The sequence below is a fragment of the Podarcis raffonei genome, chromosome 12 (assembly GCF_027172205.1).
Source record: "Podarcis raffonei isolate rPodRaf1 chromosome 12, rPodRaf1.pri, whole genome shotgun sequence".
NCBI lineage: Eukaryota > Metazoa > Chordata > Lepidosauria > Squamata > Lacertidae > Podarcis > Podarcis raffonei.
Genome location: NC_070613.1, coordinates 55,050,252 through 55,073,498, shown reverse-complemented (window position 1 = coordinate 55,073,498; position 23,247 = coordinate 55,050,252). Strand labels below are relative to the sequence as shown.

General features: G+C 43.3%; 1 protein-coding gene across 3 annotated transcripts in view; it reads left to right on the top strand.

The window, feature by feature from the left end:
- Positions 1 to 23,247, top strand: part of AOAH (acyloxyacyl hydrolase) — a 92,148-nt gene that overhangs the window by 16,497 nt on the left and 52,404 nt on the right. For all 3 annotated transcript variants that reach the window (XM_053409961.1, XM_053409963.1, XM_053409962.1), the window contains exons 3-6: positions 6,288 to 6,383; positions 10,580 to 10,646; positions 12,726 to 12,825; positions 17,675 to 17,731. In XM_053409961.1, the coding sequence (XP_053265936.1) occupies positions 6,288 to 6,383; positions 10,580 to 10,646; positions 12,726 to 12,825; positions 17,675 to 17,731 (320 nt within the window). The remainder of the gene's footprint in view (positions 1 to 6,287; positions 6,384 to 10,579; positions 10,647 to 12,725; positions 12,826 to 17,674; positions 17,732 to 23,247) is intronic.

The window sequence follows — 23,247 nt, the reverse complement described above, 5'->3', positions numbered from 1 at the left end:
TTTGCGGCATGTTTATATGTGGGGGATGCTCCTGGGAGACCTTGTGTGTGGGCTACGGCACGCTTGTTTTGCATGTGGGGCTTTGGAAGCAAACCCGTCAGCAGTAACTGTCACACCGACTGCTACATTGGGGAAATCAACGTAGTTACTAGACTGCCCTACAGCTGGGACCCTGCAATGCAGAGACGCTCAGGAAGCCGTGTTGAGAGTTGAGGGAGGCATTTGAAACCCTCCCTTGCTTTTGTGGAAGTCTCCGTGATGGAGGTGCAGAGGAACAAGCCTGCAGATCAAACCTGTACGTAGCGTTCCTGAAATATACTTGGAGTCCTGTAGTGGTTTCGTGCTCTTTATTGCAGCTTCTAAAACAGTGATTCAATTTCCACCCAAACCTCAGGCTTTTATATACATCATTTACACAATGAGTCCCATCTGATTGGCTGATTCTGCTTCCCTCCTGGAGCCTGATTGGTCTTTTCCTGCAGGCCAATCAGTTGTTGCATTCTAGGATCCTACCAGCCTAATAGGCTGATTCTGCTTCCCTCCTGGAGCCTGATTGGTCTTTTCCTGCAGGCCAATCAGTTGTTGCATTCTAGGATCCTACCAGCCTAATAGGCTGATTCTGCTTCCCTCCTGGAGCCTGATTGGTCTTTTCCTGCAGGCCAATCAGTTGTCGCATTCTAGGATCCTACTTGCCTATTGTTCTAGGATCCAAGCTTACTGCATAACAGTTCCCTTGCGGGAAGGGTCATGGCTCACTGGCAATGAATGCAGAAGATCCCAGGTTCAGTCATCACCAGGTTGAGCAGGATCCCTGAAGAGCCCCTGCCAGTCAGTATAGATCCAGGGGTGGGGGACCTTTTTGGACCAATGGACCAGGACCTTATTTTTCCCCATGGCCCCGGGGCCAATTCTGCCAGGTGGACCCAACAACCCACCTCTCAGTAACCTGATATCATAATGTCAACGCTTAACAAAGTCCCTTGCGCAGTGCTCCTCAAATGCCCAGCTTCCTGGCAAATGAGCACAGGGCTCGCAATAGGCAGTTTCCTAATTTTCAAATTAAAATGTAAGAAGAAGGGTTTGTCCCTGTGTTCTGTTGCCCATAATCACCCACACCCACATCAATAAGAGATGTCTGGGTCAGGTCAGTGGATCTGCCACCTTTCAGGTCTTCAGGACATTATTCTCACAACATCTTTCAAACTTCTGGGAGATTTAAAACTTCAGAATCTGTAACTGAATTCTGGAGCCACCTTTTCTTTCCGGACTGGATTCTAATCTTCAGTTAAAAGTTGGATTTATTTTATTTAATTTTTTTTACCTAAGAATAGTTACTGCTGTCATGGATGAGGCCAATAAGCCCTGAGCCACGTCTGCACAGCTGACTCAACGTGTTTGTATATGTAGATTGGAACCAACCAGCACTGTAATTCTGAATGAAGCCAGCACTACTTAGAGACCAACTGGCCAGGCTTTCTGCTGTGTGTTGCAGTATGCCAAGAGAAGAATCTCCCATCAGCCCTTAGCCTGATATACCAGGAAAATTCATTCTTTGTCAGACAGATGCATGCACTTTTCACTGGCTTCAAGGGCACATAGTACTGCAACCTGAATCGTAAAGGGGAAAGTTCCATGCAGGCATATGCTATTGTCTTAAATCCGTATTTTCTATTTTAACAATAAAAAAGAATGTTAAGTCCTATTCCCATCTGGTTAAATTAATGTGAGCAGGATCATGCACAATGCAACTAAACCCACGTAACTATAATAACAAAGTTGGCCGCTTTTCCCCGCATTTAAAATCTGTATTCTAAAAAAAGGAACTCTTTTGTGCTGGCTTTTATCTGCAGCCATTGATACCATTCTAATTAGAATTTCCTTTGTATGTTTGATGCAGGAGTAGATTAATTTCAACAGTCTGTTCAGCTTGCCAGGGGGTTCATGGCCAGCAAACCCTCGCTCCGACTTTATTAGCTGAGATGTGATTTCCTCCCATCTAAACTCCCTCTAGTCTATTAGAAATGTCATTTTATTATTAAACACATTCTCTCTTTTTTAGTATGATAGGAAAGCAGTCTCTTGAAATGTGAATTTTTAGATTATTGCTGTTGAACAGTATGAGCATCGTATGCTCTGATCCCCCTCGTAAATTAAATGCAGGTGGGACAAACTATATCTGAAAAGAGACAGGCAGGTTTATTAATGCTCAGGTCTGGCTGCAAAGGGATGATAGACGTTGTAATACCGAGACACTTCTTGAAATAAAAATGCTCCTTCATCCTGTCAAGGAGTGAAAGTCATTGTCAAGTGCTACCAAGAAGCCAATCTCTTAAATGTTGCTTTTTAAAAAAAGTTATGTACAACTCCAAAGTTTTGAGATGATAAGGCAGAGTCCGTCCATGATGGAATAGTTTGGCATCCCATTCATTTGAAGGGATGAGAGTGCCCTGTTCTTGTCCAGCAGAAGACATGTTGGTTAGGGCAAGGCAGGTTGGTTTTCACAGCGCTGTGATGAACTTCTAGTGAGTAACTGGCTCTGTTAAGTTGGAAGTGAATTGAAGCCTTTTGTTCCTGTGCCTCCTATGCTCTGCACATTTTTAGAGACCTCTTTCCAAGACTTTCCACCTGGTATGTTTCCTGGGCTTTGGGTTCTTCAGGCCATGAGAAGGCACCTTTGATGGTCACAGCGCTGTGGCATCTGGTTCAGACAGTCCTAGGATTAGGGGGACCCTGTTCACCAACATCCAACTCAGAGCTAGGAACTTGGTTCAGCTCCTTAGATGGGAACACTTTAACTTCTGAATCACAGTCCTGGTCACTACTGGGTTCCACCAGGATCATTGGAAAGAGAAATCTGTGTTTCACTGTCTCATTTAAACCAATGGGACTTAGAAGTTCTTACTCTGGTTGTGGTTGGCGCTGTGGTCTAAACCACTGAGCCCCTTGGGCTTGCTGATCAGAAGGTCGGCAGTTCGAATCCGTGTGACAGAGCTCCCGTTGCTCTGTCCCAGCTCCTGCCAACTTGGCAGTTCGAAAGCACACCAGTGCAAGTAGATAAATAGGTACTTCTGCAGCGGGTAGGTAAACGGTGTTTCCGTGTGCTCTGGTGTCCGTCACGGTGTCCCGTTGTGCCAGAAGCAGTTTAGTCATGCTGGCCACATGACCAGGAAAGCTGTCTGTGGACAAACACTGGCTCCCTCGGCCTGAAAGCAAGATGAGTGCCGCAACCCTATAGTCACCTTTGACTGGGCTTAACCATCCAGGGGTCCTTTACCTTACCTTTACCTCTGGTTGAATCATGTCCTACTTCCTGGAGAAGAATGTTGTTGTTTAGTCGTTTAGTCGTGTCCAACTCTTTGTCACCCCATGGACCAGAGAATAGCACTCGGCTAATTTTGCTCAAAGCAAGGTGTGTCTTGCATACAGTGAGAAAGTGAGCTGACCTTAACAATTTGCTGCAGCTAATACATTTACAATACAATCCGAGATGTGACAATTCAAAAGCAAATACTATTGTGTTCAGTGGGACTTACTCCTAGATTGCAAACTTGGTCAACTTGGACTTTCATATTTGAAATCAATATTTAAAGTGCAAGAATAAAACATCTTGACAATGTGACATCAGCAGAAGAGCTTTTCCTTAGGTCTTTAAAAACAGGTGGTATTTTCCTTAAAATCTAAAGAACAATGTTAATATTTAGTCCAGCAAGTCAAATTCCTATGAAATCCTGTGATTGTTAATATTTGTGTGTATAGGTAGTATAACTACAATATGTGTCCTATTAAAAGTATTAATACTCCTATTAAAATCAGGATGCTCCTACCTGATTAACCGATTAATATTAGTATGGAAGTGTACACCCAGCAGCTACAATTTCTAAACAGCACTTTATATTTCACCTTATAATGGTGCTCTGCATTCATAACTCATGGGTACAGTGACATGGATTTCCTTTGAAAAAAATCCCTGCTCCTAAATAATCCAAAATCCAGTGTACTGCTATGATCTCTGTGCATTATTCTGGTACCCTTGGCAGCTGAATGTGCACCTGAAAACATTACATGAGAGGCAATGTGAGGGAATGTGATGGTTGGATCTGTGTTGGTAGTCATCAAGTGCTGAACGTGCCCATGTGAATTAGCCCTTGATTAGTCTATCACAGGAATAGGCAAACTCGGGCCCCCCAGATGTTTTGGGACTACAACTCCCATCATCCCTAGCTAACAGGACGAGTGGTCAGGGATGATGGGAATTGTAGTCTCAAAACATCTGGAGGGCCAAGTTTGCCTATGCCTGGTCTATCACATATTGGAGTCTAGGCATGCATTTTGCAGAGGGTTCAGAGTGCCCTTGTTAATTTGCTACTGAATTTGAAATCTAGGAAGGATGAGACAGAGGTTGCATTCAGGATGCTGCCCTGAAGACTGCAAGCAGAGGTGTTGCGACACAGGAGGCCCTCTTGCTGCTGTTTGCAATAACACTGCATTGTCCGTTGCACTTGCACCATCCATGAAAGCATTGATATATCTTTTCTTCTTCTTTTTTTATTCAAAGTTATAACAAGACATATTATCAAAAAACATATCCTTATTCCCCCCCCATTTTTCCTCCACCCCCCCACAGAACCCCCCGACTTCCCTCAGTTCCAGTCTTTGGTTTCTCCAATAATGCTGTTTTCTGCATGTTACAAAGTTGTATAGATCCTCAAACTGTTTAGCTGATTATTATCAGTAAAAAAATTGTGAATGTTTATTCAAAACCTGCCAAGGAGTCCAGTTCGCTTTGTTGCGTCTTCTTATACTTTGTGAAAGGTTCCCATTCATCCTTAAAGTCACAGTTATCCTTGTCCCGTAGCTTATATGTCAATTTTGCCAGTTCTGCATAGTTCATCAATTTTTCTTGCCATGATTCTTTAGTTGGGGTTTCTTCAGTCTTCCATCCTTGTGCTACCAGAACTTTCGCATACATGAAAATGTTTTTCAACTTTTTTGGCAGGTCTTTCCCTACAATCCCCAACAAAAATGCCTCAAAAGCATTGATATATCTTATGAGATATCAGCATGTCCAGAAACATGATGCAAATTTATCTTTCAAACCCTGGCTTTCTTGGAAGCCACTAGGCGTAGTTCCTGATTGGTTCATGATGGGATTAGCAGGGATTAGTTTTGCAAGCTTCTGCTATCTAGCATTATGTTTTACAAGGTAACCTCATTATGTTGCAAATGGATTGGAGAAGGTTTTGATTTTATAATTTCTTCCTTTCATCTAGGAAGTTTAACTTCTTGGTATTTTCCTGCCATTGGGTGTGTTGGGTTCCTCTGCTTTGCTTCTTTGACTGTTCATCAGGAATGAAGAACTTCTGGTCCAGTGTTTCTCAAACTTGGGTCCCCAGCTGTTGTTGGACTACAATTCCCATTATCCCTAGCTAGCAGGGCCAGTGGCCAGGGATCATGGAAATTGTAGTCCAACAACAGCTGGGGACCCAAGTTTGAACACTGTGCCTGGTTCCTCAGGTTTGCTATCCCTACTGTACAGAGGGCACTTACTCTTCTTACTTCCTACTTTGGATTTCTCAGACTAGTAAAGAATCCATAACAGATTACTGTTTTCTTTAGCTCCTTGCTTCCCTACTTCTCATACCCATACTATGAATAGTAATCTCATAATACAAGACTCCTGATAATCTAGGTTACAAATGCACTTCAAATCATGGTTACGGTAATTGGTTTGTGGAGATAAGTGTTATGTACTGAAGTTCTCACCCTGGGCCAGCAGGGGGATACTGTAGATAGTTTTCACTCAGGTCCACATATGCAAATAAGGGATTGAAAGTGACGTTCAGTGATTGGATAGTTACAGAAAGTGGTTACTGTTGCTTTGTAGCTGAGCTCTATATAAGCAGGTTGGCTGAACCCTTCAGTTCAGTTCTGTTCTGGCCTGTGAATAAACAAGAGCTGTTTGAAGAATCGCTGTGTCGTCTGATATGTTCACCCACAACTTAACAATAAGCACAGTTAGAATGAGCACTGGTTTGTATCAGGAACTAAAACAGGAAAATGGTGCTGCTGAAAGGAATGGACTTCACATGAATGGCTGACACCTGACTAGGACATTGGGGTTTGCTAGAGAATACTCTTCTTCCTCCAGCAAAGGAAAGTTTACAAAACACACTTTAATAAATAATGTTCAGATGACCTGAATTTTCTCCCTCAGCAAAAAAAGAGAACTTTTTAATTTTAATATCAATATGGGTAACAGGAATCTTTCTTTCTCCTTGCCTTTGCAGGATGTGTCCTTGTGGTGTCCATAATAGAACAGCTTGCTCAAGTCCACAATTCGACAGCAAAAGAAGCTCTGGAGAGGCTCTGTCGCTACTTACCTGGTAAAAAAGCAATGTACCATATGTTGGTCTGTTCAGTGATTATTATGAATTCACACTTATGACTGCAAATGTTGCACTGCTATTATTAGTTGCAACTTGGCTTAATGCAACTGAAGGCTATCAAAGCGTTATACATGGGACCTATTTTTCCTTCCTTAATTTGACAGCAATTCAGTGTTTATCTTGTTTAAGGGTGTAAGAATAGCACTAGTGATTCAGATAGAGGACCACCGTATGTAATCAGTAGAAATGTGGTTCTTTCTCTGTATTCCTTTAGGCCAGCGGTTCTCAATTTTTTTCTCTGGGCCACACTTTCAGAATAAATATTTGCTCGTGCCGCACTGATTTCTTTCGTTTCTCTGTTCAAACAGTGATTCTGGATCACAACTAAGATTGTCCTCAGCATCGCTTGATGTTTTCGCTCTCAATTTGAAAATATATCTATCCATCTTCTGCAAATGAAAACATATTTTGATACTATACTATACTGTACTGTACTGTACTGTTCTGTACTAAAATGTTTAAATGTTTCTTTGAAGAATCTTTGAATCTTCCTGCCACGCTTGCCACCTTCTCTTCACCCTTTAAGAACCACTGATTTCGGATGTAGATGGAGAGGATTATTTGAGTGGTTCCTGTTGGGGAAATATGTATTACGCACTTAGAAAAGTATCGTGCAAGGGAGAAGACTAAGCTAGAGCACACATACCTGACATTAAAAGTTTATATATGAAGGGGTTTTTTGGTTGCCCCAGTCCATTCCAATATGCTTTTTTAAAACATGTGCTGTCTGCAGTGGTACAGCACAGAGAAAACAAACTATTCTACACTGGTGCATGCTGAGATATGTGTGTGTTTAGTGAGTTATTCACCATGATCCCAGGATAACTTTCCTGGATTTATTATTATTAATATTATTACTATTATTGTTGTTGTTGTTTTCTGGCTTGGTGAAGCCAGGAAGAGACAAAAAGAGAGGATGTGCCCAGGCAGGTAGGAAAATATACAATGGTACCTCAGGTTATGTATGCTTCAGGTTACAGACTCCGCTAACCCAGAAATAGTGCTTCAGGTTAAGAACTTTGCTTCAGGATGAGAACAGAAATTGTGCTCCGGCAGTGCGGCAGCAGCAGGAGGCCCCATTAGCTAAAGTGGTGCTTCAGGTTAAGAACAGTTTCAGGTTAAGTACGGACCTCCAGAACGAATTAAGTACTTAACCCGAGGTACCACTGTATATTGCTAGCTGTCAGGTCACAGTGGGAGTGTCTCTCACAGAGTCCTCTCTAGCCAACTTACAGGAAAACTCTTTGAGCTTCTGCTCCAACCATGTGCCCATCTAGCAATACAGGAATTGTTGGTTTGATTGCGCTTTAAATATCCCACACCAAAGGAGAGTAACAAAAAGCATCAGTAGAAGAATAATCAGAGGCAGCAATGTCTTACAAAGTACTCACTTTGGGGACGGGCACTAGCTAGATTTTTAGAAGAACTGGACAAATGAATGGAGGGCGTTCTCCATCACTGACAATTTGCTGTTACGGGAAAATGTCAGGGCAGCTCCTTGACAGATGCTGGGGGAGGGCTTCAGGGGACGGATCCATCATGTTCTGCTTATGAGCTTCCCTGAGGAATCTCACTGGTGATTCTTCCGTTCTTATGCTAATCTTCTCTTACTGCTACATCTCCTAAGCCAATCATAGTTTTTGAGGAGTGGCAGTTAGTCCTTTTGAATATTTATGAACAGGATTTGTTATGCCCATAAGAATTCTGCGCATTAAAAATTACTGTAGCCAGATGATATTTTATGTCTCCTTTCTCGATGTTGTGGCAAGAGAAGGATCATGGCTAAGGGATGTGTGTGTGTGTGTTATAAATGCACAGCTCTCCGTCTATTGTTCTTTGTAGGAGGGCATATTAGGGAATTGAACACCTCCAATAACTTGCCTTTTTGGCAAACATTTCTAGCAGTGCTTTAAGGAACCCATTTTCTCCCCGCCTTCTCCTTAGCTTTATACTAGGAGCATGATAAGAACAAGAAATCTAGTGTTAGTCAAGGGCACAATTTTAACTGGCCAAATTAAACTTATGCAGATTAACCGTAATGTGAAAAATGGACAGAGAGGAATTCTCTTTATAAGGAAGGACAATGAGGTAGGCTAAAAGCTCAGATGAAATACAGATGACTCACCTCGGATCAGAAGGAATAACTGTGTGCTTTGAAGTTGCATAAAGAAATTGTATGACATGATTCTTTTCTTTCTTTAAAAGATGTTTTTCTTTTTAATTTTCTTCTTTTACATCTTGCCACCTTGCACTTGGACATTCAACATGCCCTTTTCAAGCTACTGAGAATGTAGATTTTTTTAGCAGCTGTACTTGTACTTTTGTACTTGTTTCTGTATTTGCATATTTACTGATCCAAAATACTTGTTGCATGCTACCCCAATCTCTGAGAGGTGTACATTTGACTGTTTAAACCCACTTGTACCTATCTATCTTTCCTTGCTTCCTTTAAAAATAACCTGTGATATTCATTAATTAACTAACAGTGGTTTTTAGAGTGTCTTACAACTGGATCTGCAAAGTTTAGTTGGTAATCAGTAGGTTAATCAACTAAAGATTTATGGTGGGGGCAAATTTTACGGTAATTGGTGAGGCCATGAATGAGTTTGAAGGGCACTTAAATATATACATTTGTGGATATATATCCTGGTTTCAGTGTGCTGCTTTTAATGTGGGTGCAAATTTTAATTAGTGAGGCCAAGAACGAGATTGAAGCACACTTTCGTTTGTTTTTAATTATTATTTTGTCTTTGCACTGTGTGATCTCAGGGGGAAAAGAATATATTAAAGATAACCTTTCTGTCTTCCACATGAGTGATAGCAATGAAATCATCTCAACAGAAAAGGCAGCTACGTTAAGGCCTTACTAATCTGCAAATCTGTTTAAATGCAATTGTTTACATGATCACTTGGTTTAAAGGTAGCTAAATAGTCAACTAATAAATCGTCAGCCAGTGGACAGCTTTAGTCCATTTATCCTCACAAAAGTCTGTTGGGTGGTTTAGGCTACAAGATTCCTTGCTCAAGGCTGACCAGGGCTCAGCCACATTTGCACTTGTCCCGTTTTGAGAAAACATAGGTATGAGTAGTTTCCCACTTGCTCTGCTCCTTTCCCAGGGAGAGCCTGGTCCTTAGCTCTAAATCAAAGCAAACGTCAATCTGGAGAAAATACGAATTGCCATTTGCTCTAACTGAGCACTGAAGACATACCACGCAAATATCCTGCTTTGAGCAGGACATTCTGGCTTGACAGAAGCCACTCCGGAAGCTTCCTGCAACCTTCCCTTTTTTTGCGGGAAATTCCCTTATTCCAGCACAGTTTCCCACTGCTTCCTGCTGCTATCCCGGATTGTTAGATATTCTGTAGACTGTCCCCAGGACAGGTGAGGCTGCTGATCCCTTATTTTCAAATCTGAAAGTTGACAGCTATGTGAACAGGCCAATGCTGGAAGTTGTATCAACGGAAGTATAGTGTCTTCTGATTGAGGGAAGTCATAGTCCTGCTCTATTCTGCCTTTGTCAGACCACACCTGGAGTCCTGTGTCCAGTTCTGGAAGCCATAATTTAAGAAGGCGTTTGACGAGGTAGAATGTGTGTAGAGGAGGGTGACCAAGATAATCATGGGTCTGGAAGCCAAGCCATATGAGGGACAGTTGAGGGAATTTGGTATGTTTAGCCTGGCAAAGAGGAAATATGGTAGCCATCTTCAAATTTCTAAAGGGCTGCCACATGGAAGATGGAGCAAGCCTGTTTTCTCCTGCTCTGTAGGCTAGGACCCAGACCAATGGATTCAAGTTTTTAACTAAACAAGAAGAGCTTTCTGTTTAACAGTGGAATTGGCTCCCATGAGAAATGGCGGACTCTCCCACCTTGGTGGTTTTTATGCAGACGTTGGATGGCCCTATGTCATACATGATCTGGTTGAGATTCCTTCATTGTAGGGAGTTGGACTAGATGACCCTCAGGCTCTCTCCCAACTCTACAATCCTATGATTCTATGAAACAGGATGCTGGACTAGAAAGAGTCTTGCTCTGTTCCTGCAGGGAACCTCTTGGCTTCTTAATGGCATTTTGATGTGTTCAAATAGTCTTTTAAGTATATGCACTCACTTTTTAAATGTGTTGTTTTCCAGAAAAGTTGCACTTACAAGGGGCATGCATTCTGACCGCTGAAATATTTGGACCACATATAATTAAGTTGTGAGTATTAGCATGTCATAAAAGTAAGTTAATATGTATACTAAGTAGCCATTTTATACGGAGGCTAAAATGTTCATTTCCAGTTGGTGCCTGACAGGTGTCCAGATTCATCCATCATTTTATTTACGTTGTAAAGTTGCTTGCTGTTTACCCTTATTATACCTTTCAAAATCTTTCTGGGTTAGTCGTTCTCCTTCACTTTTTAAAAGGGAACCATAATAATGACATAGGTAAAGGGTAAAGGGACCCCTGACCATTAGGTCCAGTTGCAGACGACTCTGGGGTTGTGGCGCTCATCTTGCTTTACTGGCCGAGGGAGCTGGTGTACAGCTTCCGGGTCATGTGGCCAGCATGACTAAGCCGCTTCAGGCGAACCAGAGCAGCGCACGGAAACGCCGTTTACCTTCCCACCGGAGCAGTACCTATTTATCTACTTGCGCTTTGATGTGCTTTCGAACTGCTAGGTTGGCAGGAGCAGGGACTGAGCAACGGGAGCTCACCCCATCGTGGGGATTCAAACCACCGACCTTCTGATCAGCAAGCCCTAGGCTCTGTGGTTTAACCCACAGCGCCACCTGTGTGACATAACCAAGCTTAAATGAGGTTGCATCACACCAAGAAAGCCAATGATGTAGGGCAGAGGTTTTCAACCTTTTGAGCCCATGGTTCCCTTGACCAACTACATTCTTTCTGTGGCACCCCTGTGGGGCTCAGGAGCCCAGTTGGTCACGCTTGTCTGCAGAGCTGGCAGCCTCTCATCCCTTTTCAAAAACCCTTGCTTGTGGAGTGTGTCCTCAACCTTCTCTCTGCTCCCCTCTCCTTGGGAGTCCTCTGGGCGGCCGCAGATGCCGCCCCTGGCCTCTGAGTTGCCCCTCCCTCGGCCCCAAATAGAGGTGCCTCTTCAGCCTGCCCAAGCACCCCTGGGTGAGCCCCAGAGGCACCATTCGCCTGGGGAGCTTGTAGCTAGGGCTGCTGCAAAAAACAGCTGTGCAAGCCTCTGGGAGGCAAAGACATGAGAGGGCATCAGAGGAGGGAAGCAAAGAGGCCAGTGTTGCCCACAGCACCCTTGACCATCATTCAAGGTCACAGCACACTGGTTGAAAACCACTGTTGTAGGGGGCAGGACCTTAGAAATAGGACCACAGGAACATAGGAAGCGGCCTTTTACCGATTCAGAACTTTGGATCATCTAGCTCAGTATTATCTGCAGCAGCTGTCGGGCCCTCAAGCGTTTCATACAAGAGTCTCTCCTAGCCCTGCCTGGAGATGCCAGGGATCAAATCTGGAACCTTCTGCATGAAAAAGCAACAGCTCTGCTGCTGAACTACACCCTTCCCCAGATATGTGCATGTGTGCAATACCTAACACATATTTGAGGATCCTCTGTGTTGCACCAAAATATAAGAGGATGGTTGTGTAACACAGCTCTGTGTTCTCTCGTTTGACAGTGGAGTTGCTTAGCAATTATTGGTCTGCTGGTGAACGTAAATTGAACTGTTCTAGCTAAACTAGCTTGCAGTTAATGTAATTTTCTTCTTGTTTCCAATTTCTGACCTTAATCCCAGCATTTCAGAGCCTTGTAAGCACGTTAGTGTTGGTGAAGTGAAAGCTTGGTGATTATGTAATTATATATCCTTTGAGTACATAACCTAAAAATGAAGCAGTTCTTCTACAATCAAGTAATTCAGTAATATCATATTGATTAATATAGCACACATTCAACAGCAAGTCTGACCCAGACTTGGTAAAAGCCAAGAGGATCACTGAGATCCACCAATATGAAAATCAGTGGTATACTTTTAGTCTTTGTCTTTCCTGTAATTTGCTAAAATAGGGACAGCCATTCTGATGTTTCATTCAAGCACAGCATATATCCACTGCTGCAAAAAGGTTTATAATCTAGGGCTGAAAATAATCACAACCCAGTCAAAATCACCAAGCTATGGTCAAATGGGCTTATATTAAAATGGATCTTAAATTGTTTTTGTTTTTTTAAGATTTACATTTCCACTGAAGGAGCTGGTATTTAGTCAAAAGAACCTAACTTAGTCTTTGCTTTTTGGCATCATTTCCTTTCAGGATGGAGCACAAAATGAATCCAGATGTGGTGTGCCATTCCATTGGCTTGTGCAAGCGAAAGGCGGGCCAACCATTTTGTCACCTGTACCCCCCTCCTAAGGTGAGTTCTGCTGGGAAATGAAAAGCCATCTTTAAATTTCTTGTTCATAAGAGTCTATCCAAGAAAGAGGGCATCGCTCTTTCAGTCTCAGAACCACTGATACATCAGTGAACAACTTTTAATCTGAATGAAGCATTGGTAGGTTAAGCCAATGGTCAAATGCGTTAAAGATTGCACCTGTCACTTGGTAGCTTTCTTCATGCTTGTACTTTACCTTTCTTGCATCCCTTTTTGTTCATTCATTCATTCATTCATTCCATTTCCCCCCTTACTTTTCTTCCAAGAAGCTTAGCAATGTCCCATGCCTCCCTTCATTTAATCTTCACAACACCCTGTGATGTAGATTAGGCTAGGAGATTGGTTCCATGTCACTCCCAGCATCTTTGCAATGGTTGGACTAGCAAATACCATTTTATTTCTAGAACAGCATAACTGTTAAATTTATAGCAAATCACATCAGTTCTATTTAATGACATTTCTATTGGAGAAGAGATAGAATAGCTTTCCATATCTTTGAAAACACAGACTCTTCTGAGATCAGCAAAGATGCAGCGGATGCAAGGATCTTTGTTGGGTAGACTCTGAATGCAGACCTGGGTTCCCAGTTCTTTGGGGAGACTTTGGGGAAGAAGAACCATATGCAACCAGTGATATAGGTTGACCTCTCTGCATCTCTCCCAGCCAATCTGCAAACTGTCAATATGGTGGTGGCTGGTGCTATTTTTCTAGACAAAGAGGTGCCGGAATTCCCCATGGACACCTCCCTTGTTCCCTTAGAATGGTAATGGCACCCACCCAAAAGGTGCCAGAACTGAGTTCTGGGGAGTTCCAGCTGAAAAAAGCCCTGGTGGTAACTATTGGATGCCTTTAAAAAGAGAAAGAGGAACTCAGTCCGCTGAGGGGAGGTCAGTCTATGGCTGCTAGTCATGACTGCTAAGTGCAATCTCCTTGTTCCAAGGCAATATACTTCCATTTCAGAGCTGTTGGGGGATGCTATAGGGTACAGCAGTCCCCATTGTGCCCCTTCTGTGATACTCCCAGAGGCAACTGGTTAGCTGTTTTAAAATGCAAAAGCACAATCCTTGATCCAATGCAACAAGGCAATTTTTAATATTCTTAAAAATAGCTTGGTTTGCTCTTTGTAGTGGAATTAAACCTCCGTGGCTCATGGGCATGTTAATGAAATATTCAGAATGGATGTAGGTACCATTGAAATAACAATCACACCACAAGAGTTGCAGTGTCTGATTCATGGGGAGAGCTCCAGGCATTTGTGCAGTCTCTTTGCAGCTGCTGGGAAGCTCGGCATTTCTTAGGGCCTGCCATTCTGGCCATCCAAATGACTAGGCATACCGAGCACTCAAGCAGAAAGAGAACTTTTGTTTCTCTGCCTTCCCTTCTGGCGAGAGATATTTCACTTGCTTCGTGGTTCGTTCTCAGGCTGCAGTGTGACATTTGACAGAATTGGACGTTACACAGTGGCAGCAAACGTTGAACAGAATAACATATAGCAGCATCACCCAAAAAGCGGCAGATAATTTTCTATACAAATCTGCTTTGCTTGTAACCAGCTGCCCATGTCATGGCCTAGAAGGCAAAACCTTATCATGTCCTACTGAGATCATGCCATCAAACACTCTTTGATACCCAGGACTATGGCTTAATTCACATATTATTACTACCTGCTCTGTTGATTCTTTTCCTACGGTTCAGGACTGGTCTTGTGCCCCTTCCTCCCCCCCCCCACATGACCTGAAATGTGTGATCTAGGGACTTTGCATTCATAGCTGTACACGTGTGGCTTCTTTCCCCTCGAAAACTGTGGGAAATTATGTTGCTATTCCAACTACAGTCATACCTAGGATTAAAGACGATTCAGGTTAAATCTTTTCAGGTTACACTCCGCGGCAACCCAGAAGTAACGGAACATGTTACTTCTGGGTTTCGCTGCTCACACATGCACAGACGCTCAAAATGACGCCCGGTGCATGCACAGAAGTGGCGAATCGTGACCCGCACATGTGCTGACACGCAGACGCGGGTTGCGTTCTGCTCATGTTGCGAACAGGGCTCCGGAACGGATCCTGTTCGCCACCAGAGGTACCACTGTATAGGTAGCCATATGTCCTGACTGAGGCAGTCAGCTCTGCTACTGTTCTAATCTGTTCTTGTTATTGTTCCGTTACGCATCCATTTTGGCCTGGTCTCTTCTCTGAAATAGCTTGACATCTTAGTTTCCAACTGCCCCGGAAATGCCAAGACTGTCACAAAACCCTAAAGCTATTGCGGCTTCTTGCTTTGTCATGCTGAGTCCCGAATTCCCATCCTTGTTGAGGAACGCTAACTGGAAATAGCTTCACGTTGGGAGAAGCGGTGGGAATAGAGAGCTGCCGACTGAGGCCACCTTCTCCTCCTCTCTAACACCTCCTTTGCCACCATTCCTGGGAGTCAGAGGGAAGAGTCTTGTGCCGGGTCCAAGAGATGGAGCCAGGCCAGCCAGCCCACTGGTAGAGTAGCAACAGGCTGCCACTCTCTGGTCTGGCGGGCCCCTAGCCACTCACCCAGCTGGCCATGCCAAATAAAAACAAGAAGGAGAAAGTGAGCCCCGTATTCCAATAGTTTCATTCAAAAAGTGGTCTTCAGCCTTTCAGCGCTTTGGATTGAAAGCTAGCAATTACATTCTTCTTCTGTATTATAGAAGGCCATAGTAAACAAACAGATGGTCCTTTTTTAATTATTTCCATTAGGCAGAGTGCGCAGAAATGTTTATGATTATTCATTTATTTAGATTTCTAACCCACTCTTCATTAAAAAATAATCTCAGAACAGGGTACGATATAATAAAACAAATGCATAATAAAATATAAGTTGTGTGAAACAAATATAACTTTAAAACACCATCAGCATCATATGATGCTGTGTTATATGTTATATAATGATAGTATGATTCCCCCCCACACACACACTATTAATCGCTCTCTATCATCTTATTCTCCATAAAGCCGTTTCTTGGAGAAGCTCTGCAAAAACATCATGAAGTACTTTGCACTTCCCAACAAACAAAATGGCAACAACTAAAAAGCAACTCCAGTTGGCTCCTTATTACATTTTTCCAGTCTAATGTGATTAGGGTGATGCAGAACTAAAACCAAATCATTATCCTTACTTTAATACTTTATTGTAAGTGGCCCATTACCAGTGCCATCTTAATTAGTAGGACGGTGTGACGGACAGCAGAGTCTGGTGCTGCAGTGCCTCTGAATCCCACCAGAGGGCTGAAGCCTCTCTCTGATTGGCTACCAGAAGGGGGTGGAGCCAGCACTTGGGGAGGGCGAATAAAAGGAATTGTAGCTTTGTGAGGAATAGAACTCTCAGTACCCATAAACCCTTAAGAAACTACATTTCCCAGGGTTCTTTGGGGGAAGCCATGACTGTTTAAGTGGTATGATACTGCTTTAAACATATGGCACAGATGGGGCCAAAGATTAGAATCTACCTTTCCATTATTAAAACCAAATTTTGGCTGAGACTTTTCGGAAGCACGTAAAAGAATAAAGTAAAGAGTATTGACAGGTACTTGCTGTTGCACAGGACCAGGCCATGCATGAGCAAGTTGCTGGATGAAATCACAATGTGGTTTCAAGATCCCTGTGGACTCCGTCCAGGGCAGTTCTTACAGATCAGTGGAGCTGTTGACAAGTACCTAGAGATGTCTGCAGATTAAAAATGAGTCCCCTTGCCCACTCCAGTTAAATCCAGGTGGCCTGCTGTGTAAGCTGTGCTTTAATATTCTTATTTTTCCAGTTTGGAGCAGATCCAGCGAGTGTTGTCCTGATCATTAGTGATGAGGAAGATTCTGATTCCTACACTGAACACTCCATAGGTTGTATGGAGATATTGTCCCCGTGTAGGAAAAGTGGAGGTGAAAGTGAATTAAATCTGTAGTTCCTTACCCCCATGGGGAAATGGACAAGCTTTTTACTGCAGCTGTAGCCTGTGATACTCCACCATGGGAGGGTTAGGGAGCTTGTGAGCCTCATGGGTAGGCAAACTAAGGCCCGGGGGCCATATCTGGCCCAATCGCCTTCTAAATCCGACCCACGGACAGTCCAGGAATCAGCATGTTTTTACATGAGTAGAATGTGTCCTTTTATTTAAAATGCATCTCTGGGTTATTTGTGGAGCCTGCCTAGTGTTTTTACATAAGTAGAATGTGTGCTTTTATTTAAAATGCATCTCTGGGTTATTTGTGGGGCATAGGAATCTGTTCATTTATTTATTTTTCAAAATATAGTCCGGCCCCCTACAAGGTCTGAGGGACAGTGGACCGGCCCCCTGCTGAAAAAGTTTACTGACCCCTAGATTTTTCTAGACTCTGACTCCCACAATCCGTTACCACTGGCCATTCAGGCTATGATCAATGGGAAGTGTCCAAAAACATCTAGCAGACCAGAGGTTCCCCACCTCTCTGGTATAAGGGATTCTGTCTCACTGAGCATATTTCCACAAACTCCCGTAAGTGCACTCCAAAATCTAATCTCTGAATACCACCCAACAGAAGTTTGTTTTCTGTGGCTAGCAAAGCTTACTTCGGATATGAACCGTCAGCCTTAAGCAGATTTATATTCCCTAGCATGGACCAAAAAAAAGGGCTTGCAGCGAAATAAATGAACATTTACAAATGGAATGTGATGGAAGGTAATCAAATAATTGATGGTGGATCCAGAAAGAGATAATTGATTGTGCCCTTGCAGGTACATTCTTTATTCCCTGCCCAGCTAAGCCTCAAAAGGTAGGAATTTTCAGAGTGTCAATAGGAATAATATGCTGCTTTCTTTTTCTGTTTTAGATGGGCTTCAATGTGGCTATAAAGGAATCAGAAAGAATGGTTGCAAATCAGCTCAAGGTAAGGAAGGCTGTTTTCACCGTGATTGTGCCTAATCAGAACTGGTTAAGTCTAAACCCAGATGAATATAAAATATTCAGAAATGTTCCTGAATAAACATTAAGCATTGTGGAAAGCCTTGCTTTTACTGCTGTGTGAAGAAAAATGTAACCATTAAGGATAAAGGAATAACAACAAAAAAAGATATTGAAATGGGGACCCAAGATAAAAATATATATCAAACACAAAAGAGATGTCTAGGTGTCGGGGGAGTTAATTATAGGAACTTCAAATGTTCTACTGAAAGATTCTCAGGTAGAAATTGTCAATCACAGACATTTATCCCTGGCAAGGATCCATTGCTCTGCGCTTGCTATCCTCCTCCTTTTCTCCTTACTCCGGTTTTGACAGTATGTAAAGAATAGTGGTTTTCCAGTTTAACATCACGCCTAAAATCTTAAATCCCAAATGTTCCTGCCCTTGGGAACTGTGGTCTTCCTTTCAATTTATATATGTTTATTTATTTATTTTGATATGGCCTAAGTTTTAGCTCAATGGAGAAAAATTGCCTTCGACCAATTCTGACATGTGTCAACATTGCTGAGCTAGATGGACCAGTGGTATTTTATTTTATTTTATTTATTTATTTTATTTCCATATCTTCCAATGTCAGAAAAAAGGGGGAAGTTTATGACATAGACCACCACAAAGTCAATACAAAACATGATATCTGTCCAATATAAGAATCAAAACAGCTATATAAATGCAATTATAAGCAGAGGAAATACATAACAGCAGTGGTATAATACAATATGACATCAATCCTGGCATGACTGCACTGGTTGCCAATTAGTTTTCATGCCCAATTCAGAGTGCTGGTTTTGACCTAAAAAGCCTTAAACACCACAGGACTGCAGTTCTTTAAGAATCGCCTCTTCCCCGTATGAACCAGCCGGGACCCTGCAATCATAATCTGAGGACCTTCTTTGTGTGCCTCCTCTACCAGAGACCCGGAAGGTGGGAAAAACATGACTGGGACTTTTCTGTGGTGGCTCCTGTTTGTGCAATGCTCTCCCCAGGGAGGCTCATCAGGGGCATCATAAATAAATGCAAATTCTCATAATAGCAGCAACATAAAAAATAGGGGGGACACGAGTGGTCTAAACCACTAAGCCTTGGGCTTGCCAATCAGAAGGTCGATGGTTCGAATCCCTGTGACAGGGTGAGCTCTCGTTGCTCGGTCCCTGCTCCTGCCAGCCTAGCAGTTCAAAAGCACGTCAAAGTGCAAGTAGATAAATAGGTACCGCTCCAGCGGGAAGGTAAACGGCGTTTCCGTGCGCTGCTCTGGTTCGCCAGAAGCGGCTTAGTCATGCTGGCCACATGACCCGGAAGCTGTCTGCGGACAAACGTTGGTTCCCTCGGCCCGTAAAGTGAGATGAGCGCCGCAACCCCAGAGTCGTCTCTGACTGAACCTAACGGTCAGGGGTACCTTTACCTTTAAAAGTAAGGGAGGGAAAGATCAGTAGCAGGGTATGTAAAATACAAAAAATGAAATAAAAAACAAAGAATCTTCACTCTAACCAAAAATAGCTCTAAATCGTGGCACCAACAGAGAAAATGGCTGACCCTCCCAGCTCTCACCTGAGACCTTTCTTCCCCTTCCCATTCTCCACCATGGGAGCGTTTTCCTGTGCTGCTCATTTCCTACATTACTTTCCCATGCTTAGGCAGTCACTGCTGCCTTTAAAATTGAGATGAGGGTGTAAAACATTGCATGGGAAGATGCTGTTTGAACTCCAGGTATGCTGATCTCATGTTACCTAGTAGCATAGGAGGAAAGCAAATCCGTTTGCCTTCCGGCTAGATATACTTTCACTTTTATGTTTCAGCTGAGCTGTATGGTTTGCTCCCTGTTTTCTGTGGGTATTTGATTGCAGTGCAATTGGTTCTCTTTCCTTTCTTTTTCTGCTGTTTGCAAAGGAATTATGATATTGCTTCTTCCCAGGTTATTGCTGTGAAGCCGGTCGCGGAAGTAAAAATGTAGATTTCTAATTAATCCCTAGGTTAATGCTGAACAGTGATGCCAGGGCAATAAACAACACCCTGTAAATAAGCATTTTCAACTCAAGTTTAGAAACAGCTGGAGGCATGTGAGCATCTTCAGATAATTATTACCTGCTCTGCTGCCACAAATTGCTTGGAGGGAGAGGGATGAAACAGGAACGCAGCAGAAGTTGCACATCCGAAGCTTGGGCCCCGTCTGCACTATAAATTGAAAGCAGTTTCATACCACCTTAAACAGTCACGGTATCCCCCAGAGAATCCTGGGAATGCTTGTGCTCAGAAGTCTTGGGAGACCCCTATTCCCCCAAGGAGCTACAATTCCCAGAATTCCCCAGGGAATGTTAGGTAAAGGTAAAGGGACCCGTGACCATTAGGTCCAGTTGTGACCGACTCTGGGGTTGTGGCGCTCATCTCGCTTTATTGGCCGAGGGAGCCGGCGTACAGCTTCCGGGACACGTGGCCAGCATGACTAAGCCGCTTCTGGCGAACCAGAGCAGCGCACGGAAACACCATTTACCTTCCCGCTGGAGCAGTACCTATCTACTTGCACTTTCAAACTGCTAGGTTGGCAGGAGCAGGGACCAAGCAACAGGAGCTCACCCCATTGCGGAGATTCGAACCGCCGACCTTCTGATCGGGAAGTCCTAGGCTCTGTGGTTTAACCCACAGTGCCACTGACTATTAAATCTATTCTGAGAATTTTAGCTTTGTGAAGGGAATAGGGGTTTCCTAATAGCTCTCTGCACCCTTAGAAACCACAATTTCCTTTGGGAAAAGCGCTATGACGCTGTTTTGGCTGTATAATGCAGATGGGGCCTTAGTCTCTTTTCAGATGATACCTTTATACTGCAGGACTTGCCATCTGCAGATTCGGCTCAGAAGGACCCTGTCCAAGACCAGGGGAGGCAATACTGAGCTCGATGTAACAGTGGGCTCATAAGGCAAGTTTATGTTACATCAATGGTGAGGTCATGTGACTAAGGACCAGAACTGTTGCTTCCAGAGCTTCACATGGAAGCTGCTATGTGCCTTTCCAACATGTCATCTTTTGAAGCACCAGAACCGTGGACGCTCTTTTGCAACATGGTCAGAGGGGGCCTCATCTTTTCTCATGGCAGACACTTTGCCTTTTGAGCAAATGAAGATAAAGCTTTTTTTCTCATTTTTTCAGCCCATGCAGAAGAAGCTCTGCCTGTGGGGCCACTTAAATATAGAGGATGGACAGAGAGCTGAACTAGGGGTAGCTGGATTTGAATCCTTGCTCAGGTCTGAAACAGCCCCTGAGATCAGGAGCACAGACGGTAGCAACATCCAGAACAGTCCAAGGCCCGGTTTTAAGGAAAGCTCCAACAAGGGCTCCTGCAAAACGCAGGTCAAGGAGTAGTTGAAGTAAACCAAGATTTCAGTAGACATTTTCCCAGCAACGCTGGTGGCATTTTGGGATGTGTGGGAGGGAGTAGACTAGCACCGGTGCCTGTCAAAAATGTGAAGTGTTTGATGTTAATGCAACTTTGAGAAGTAGATTTTTAATCTACTTAAAAATTCCAAGCCGAAAAAGGGAAACTTTTTAAATGCTACTTACAGACATAAGTATGTCAGCGAATGTGGGGCGGGGGGGGGGGGATGCAGTGCTTTATATTTATTCAAAGTGGGAGTTTCTCCTCCTGCACAGTTTCCAGATTGGCTTGTCTTCCTATCTGAGCTGCCTTTAATTTCAAAGGATTCATAGCACAAATGCAAAATGTCACGACTCAGTCTGAAGCTGAAAAGCGAATTAAGTTTTCATGTTCCCAAAATCCACAGCCGCTCAGAGGGCTTTAAGAATATATCCTGGAGGTTATGCTCACATGAGCAGGGAAAATAGTGGGCATAGCCAGGGGTTGGGGCTGCACCCCCTAAATCAAGTAAATAAATAAAAATATTTAATGGATCAGTTGTGTAAGATAACTTGGTGCTGCCCCCCCCCCAAACATAAATCCTGGCTACACCTATGTGTTCCGTACAAACACACATATACATAAATACAAATTACTCTAATGAAAAATCATTCCTACATGTTTTAGAAAATGCAACCATATTCTGGTCGTAGCACATGTCTCAGAATGTACTGTGCTGTAATAGTGGAAGGGTTATATGAAGACAGCCAATGAATGACCAAAAAAAAAAAAAGTTACATGGTGTTTTGCTATGGTAACTGAGTATAGGAGTAATTTTTTTGTGCCTTTTGTGTTGCATCCCATAGAAAGGGAATATATAAGCCATATGGGATTTTTCTCTTTCCTTTGTATGCATGGTTATCTGAGTGTATTGTCTGGAACTTCCATTCAATAATGCTGGTTCCTCTGTCAGGTTATCAGGGCAAATGTGCCTGTTTCATTTTTTCACAGCAAACCTAGTGCAAAGTGAATAGTTCACAGTTCGTCCATGCTCCTCATATGCTTCAACATCATGAAATGCAGCAAATGGACAAAGGGCCATTATTCTTTTAACGTGACAAATTATATGGTTCTAGCCCGGAGCTTATCACAGTGCTCCCAGATATTGAAATGATCGGCTCTTCAGATGATTGAATACATGTATCATGGATTTATTTGAGGAAGGATGCCCAAATGATGGACATTCATAGAGATTTATGGCATGCATACTTGCATGCATACAACCCCACCAACAATGAAAACCTCATAGCTTGAGGGCAGTTAATGCCTTCTATATCCTAGTGATGAATTTCAACAGATGAATTTATTGTTTTCATAAACAAGATGAAATTCACCGTTTATCAAATCACATTTTAAAAAAGAAAGCCTCTTATTTCAATGACAGCATTTCCCATCGAGGGAAAGAAATATTCTTCTCCTCTCTTAATATTTTAAAGGTAGAGTTGTTGTGCTTTTGAATGTGAATGTTGACGTTGGTCAAGCTGAAATTTCAGTCACGCAAAGCCCCAACCCCCAAGGGTTTGTGCTGAGAAGGTTTTCGTTCCCTCCCTCCTCTTGGATCTAAGGCCTGCTAGGCTCGCCAACTCTGGAAGGCTCTGGGGGTGCTCTCCTGAGATCATATGAGTACCTGCAAGATCTTGTGCAAGCATCACAAACCTTCCAGGGCCAGTGCAGCAAGCAGGCCTTGCCCAGCAAGGAAGGCAGAGAGCACAAAAGCTCTTTTCTTAAACCACAGAGCCTAGGACTTGCCGATCAAAAGGTCGGCGGTTCGAATCCCCGCGACGGGGTGAGCTCCGGTTGCTCAGTCCCTGCTCCTCCCAACCTAGCAGTTTGAAAGCACGTCAAAGTGCAAGTAGATAAATAGGTACCGCTCTGGCGGGAAGGTAAACGGCGTTTCCGTGCGCTGCTCTGGTTTGCCAGAAGCGGCTTAGTCATGCTGGCCACATGGCCCGGAAGCTGTATGCCGGCTCCCTTGGCCAATAAAGCGAGATGAGCGCCACAACCCCAGAGTCGGCCACGACTGGACCTAATGGTCAG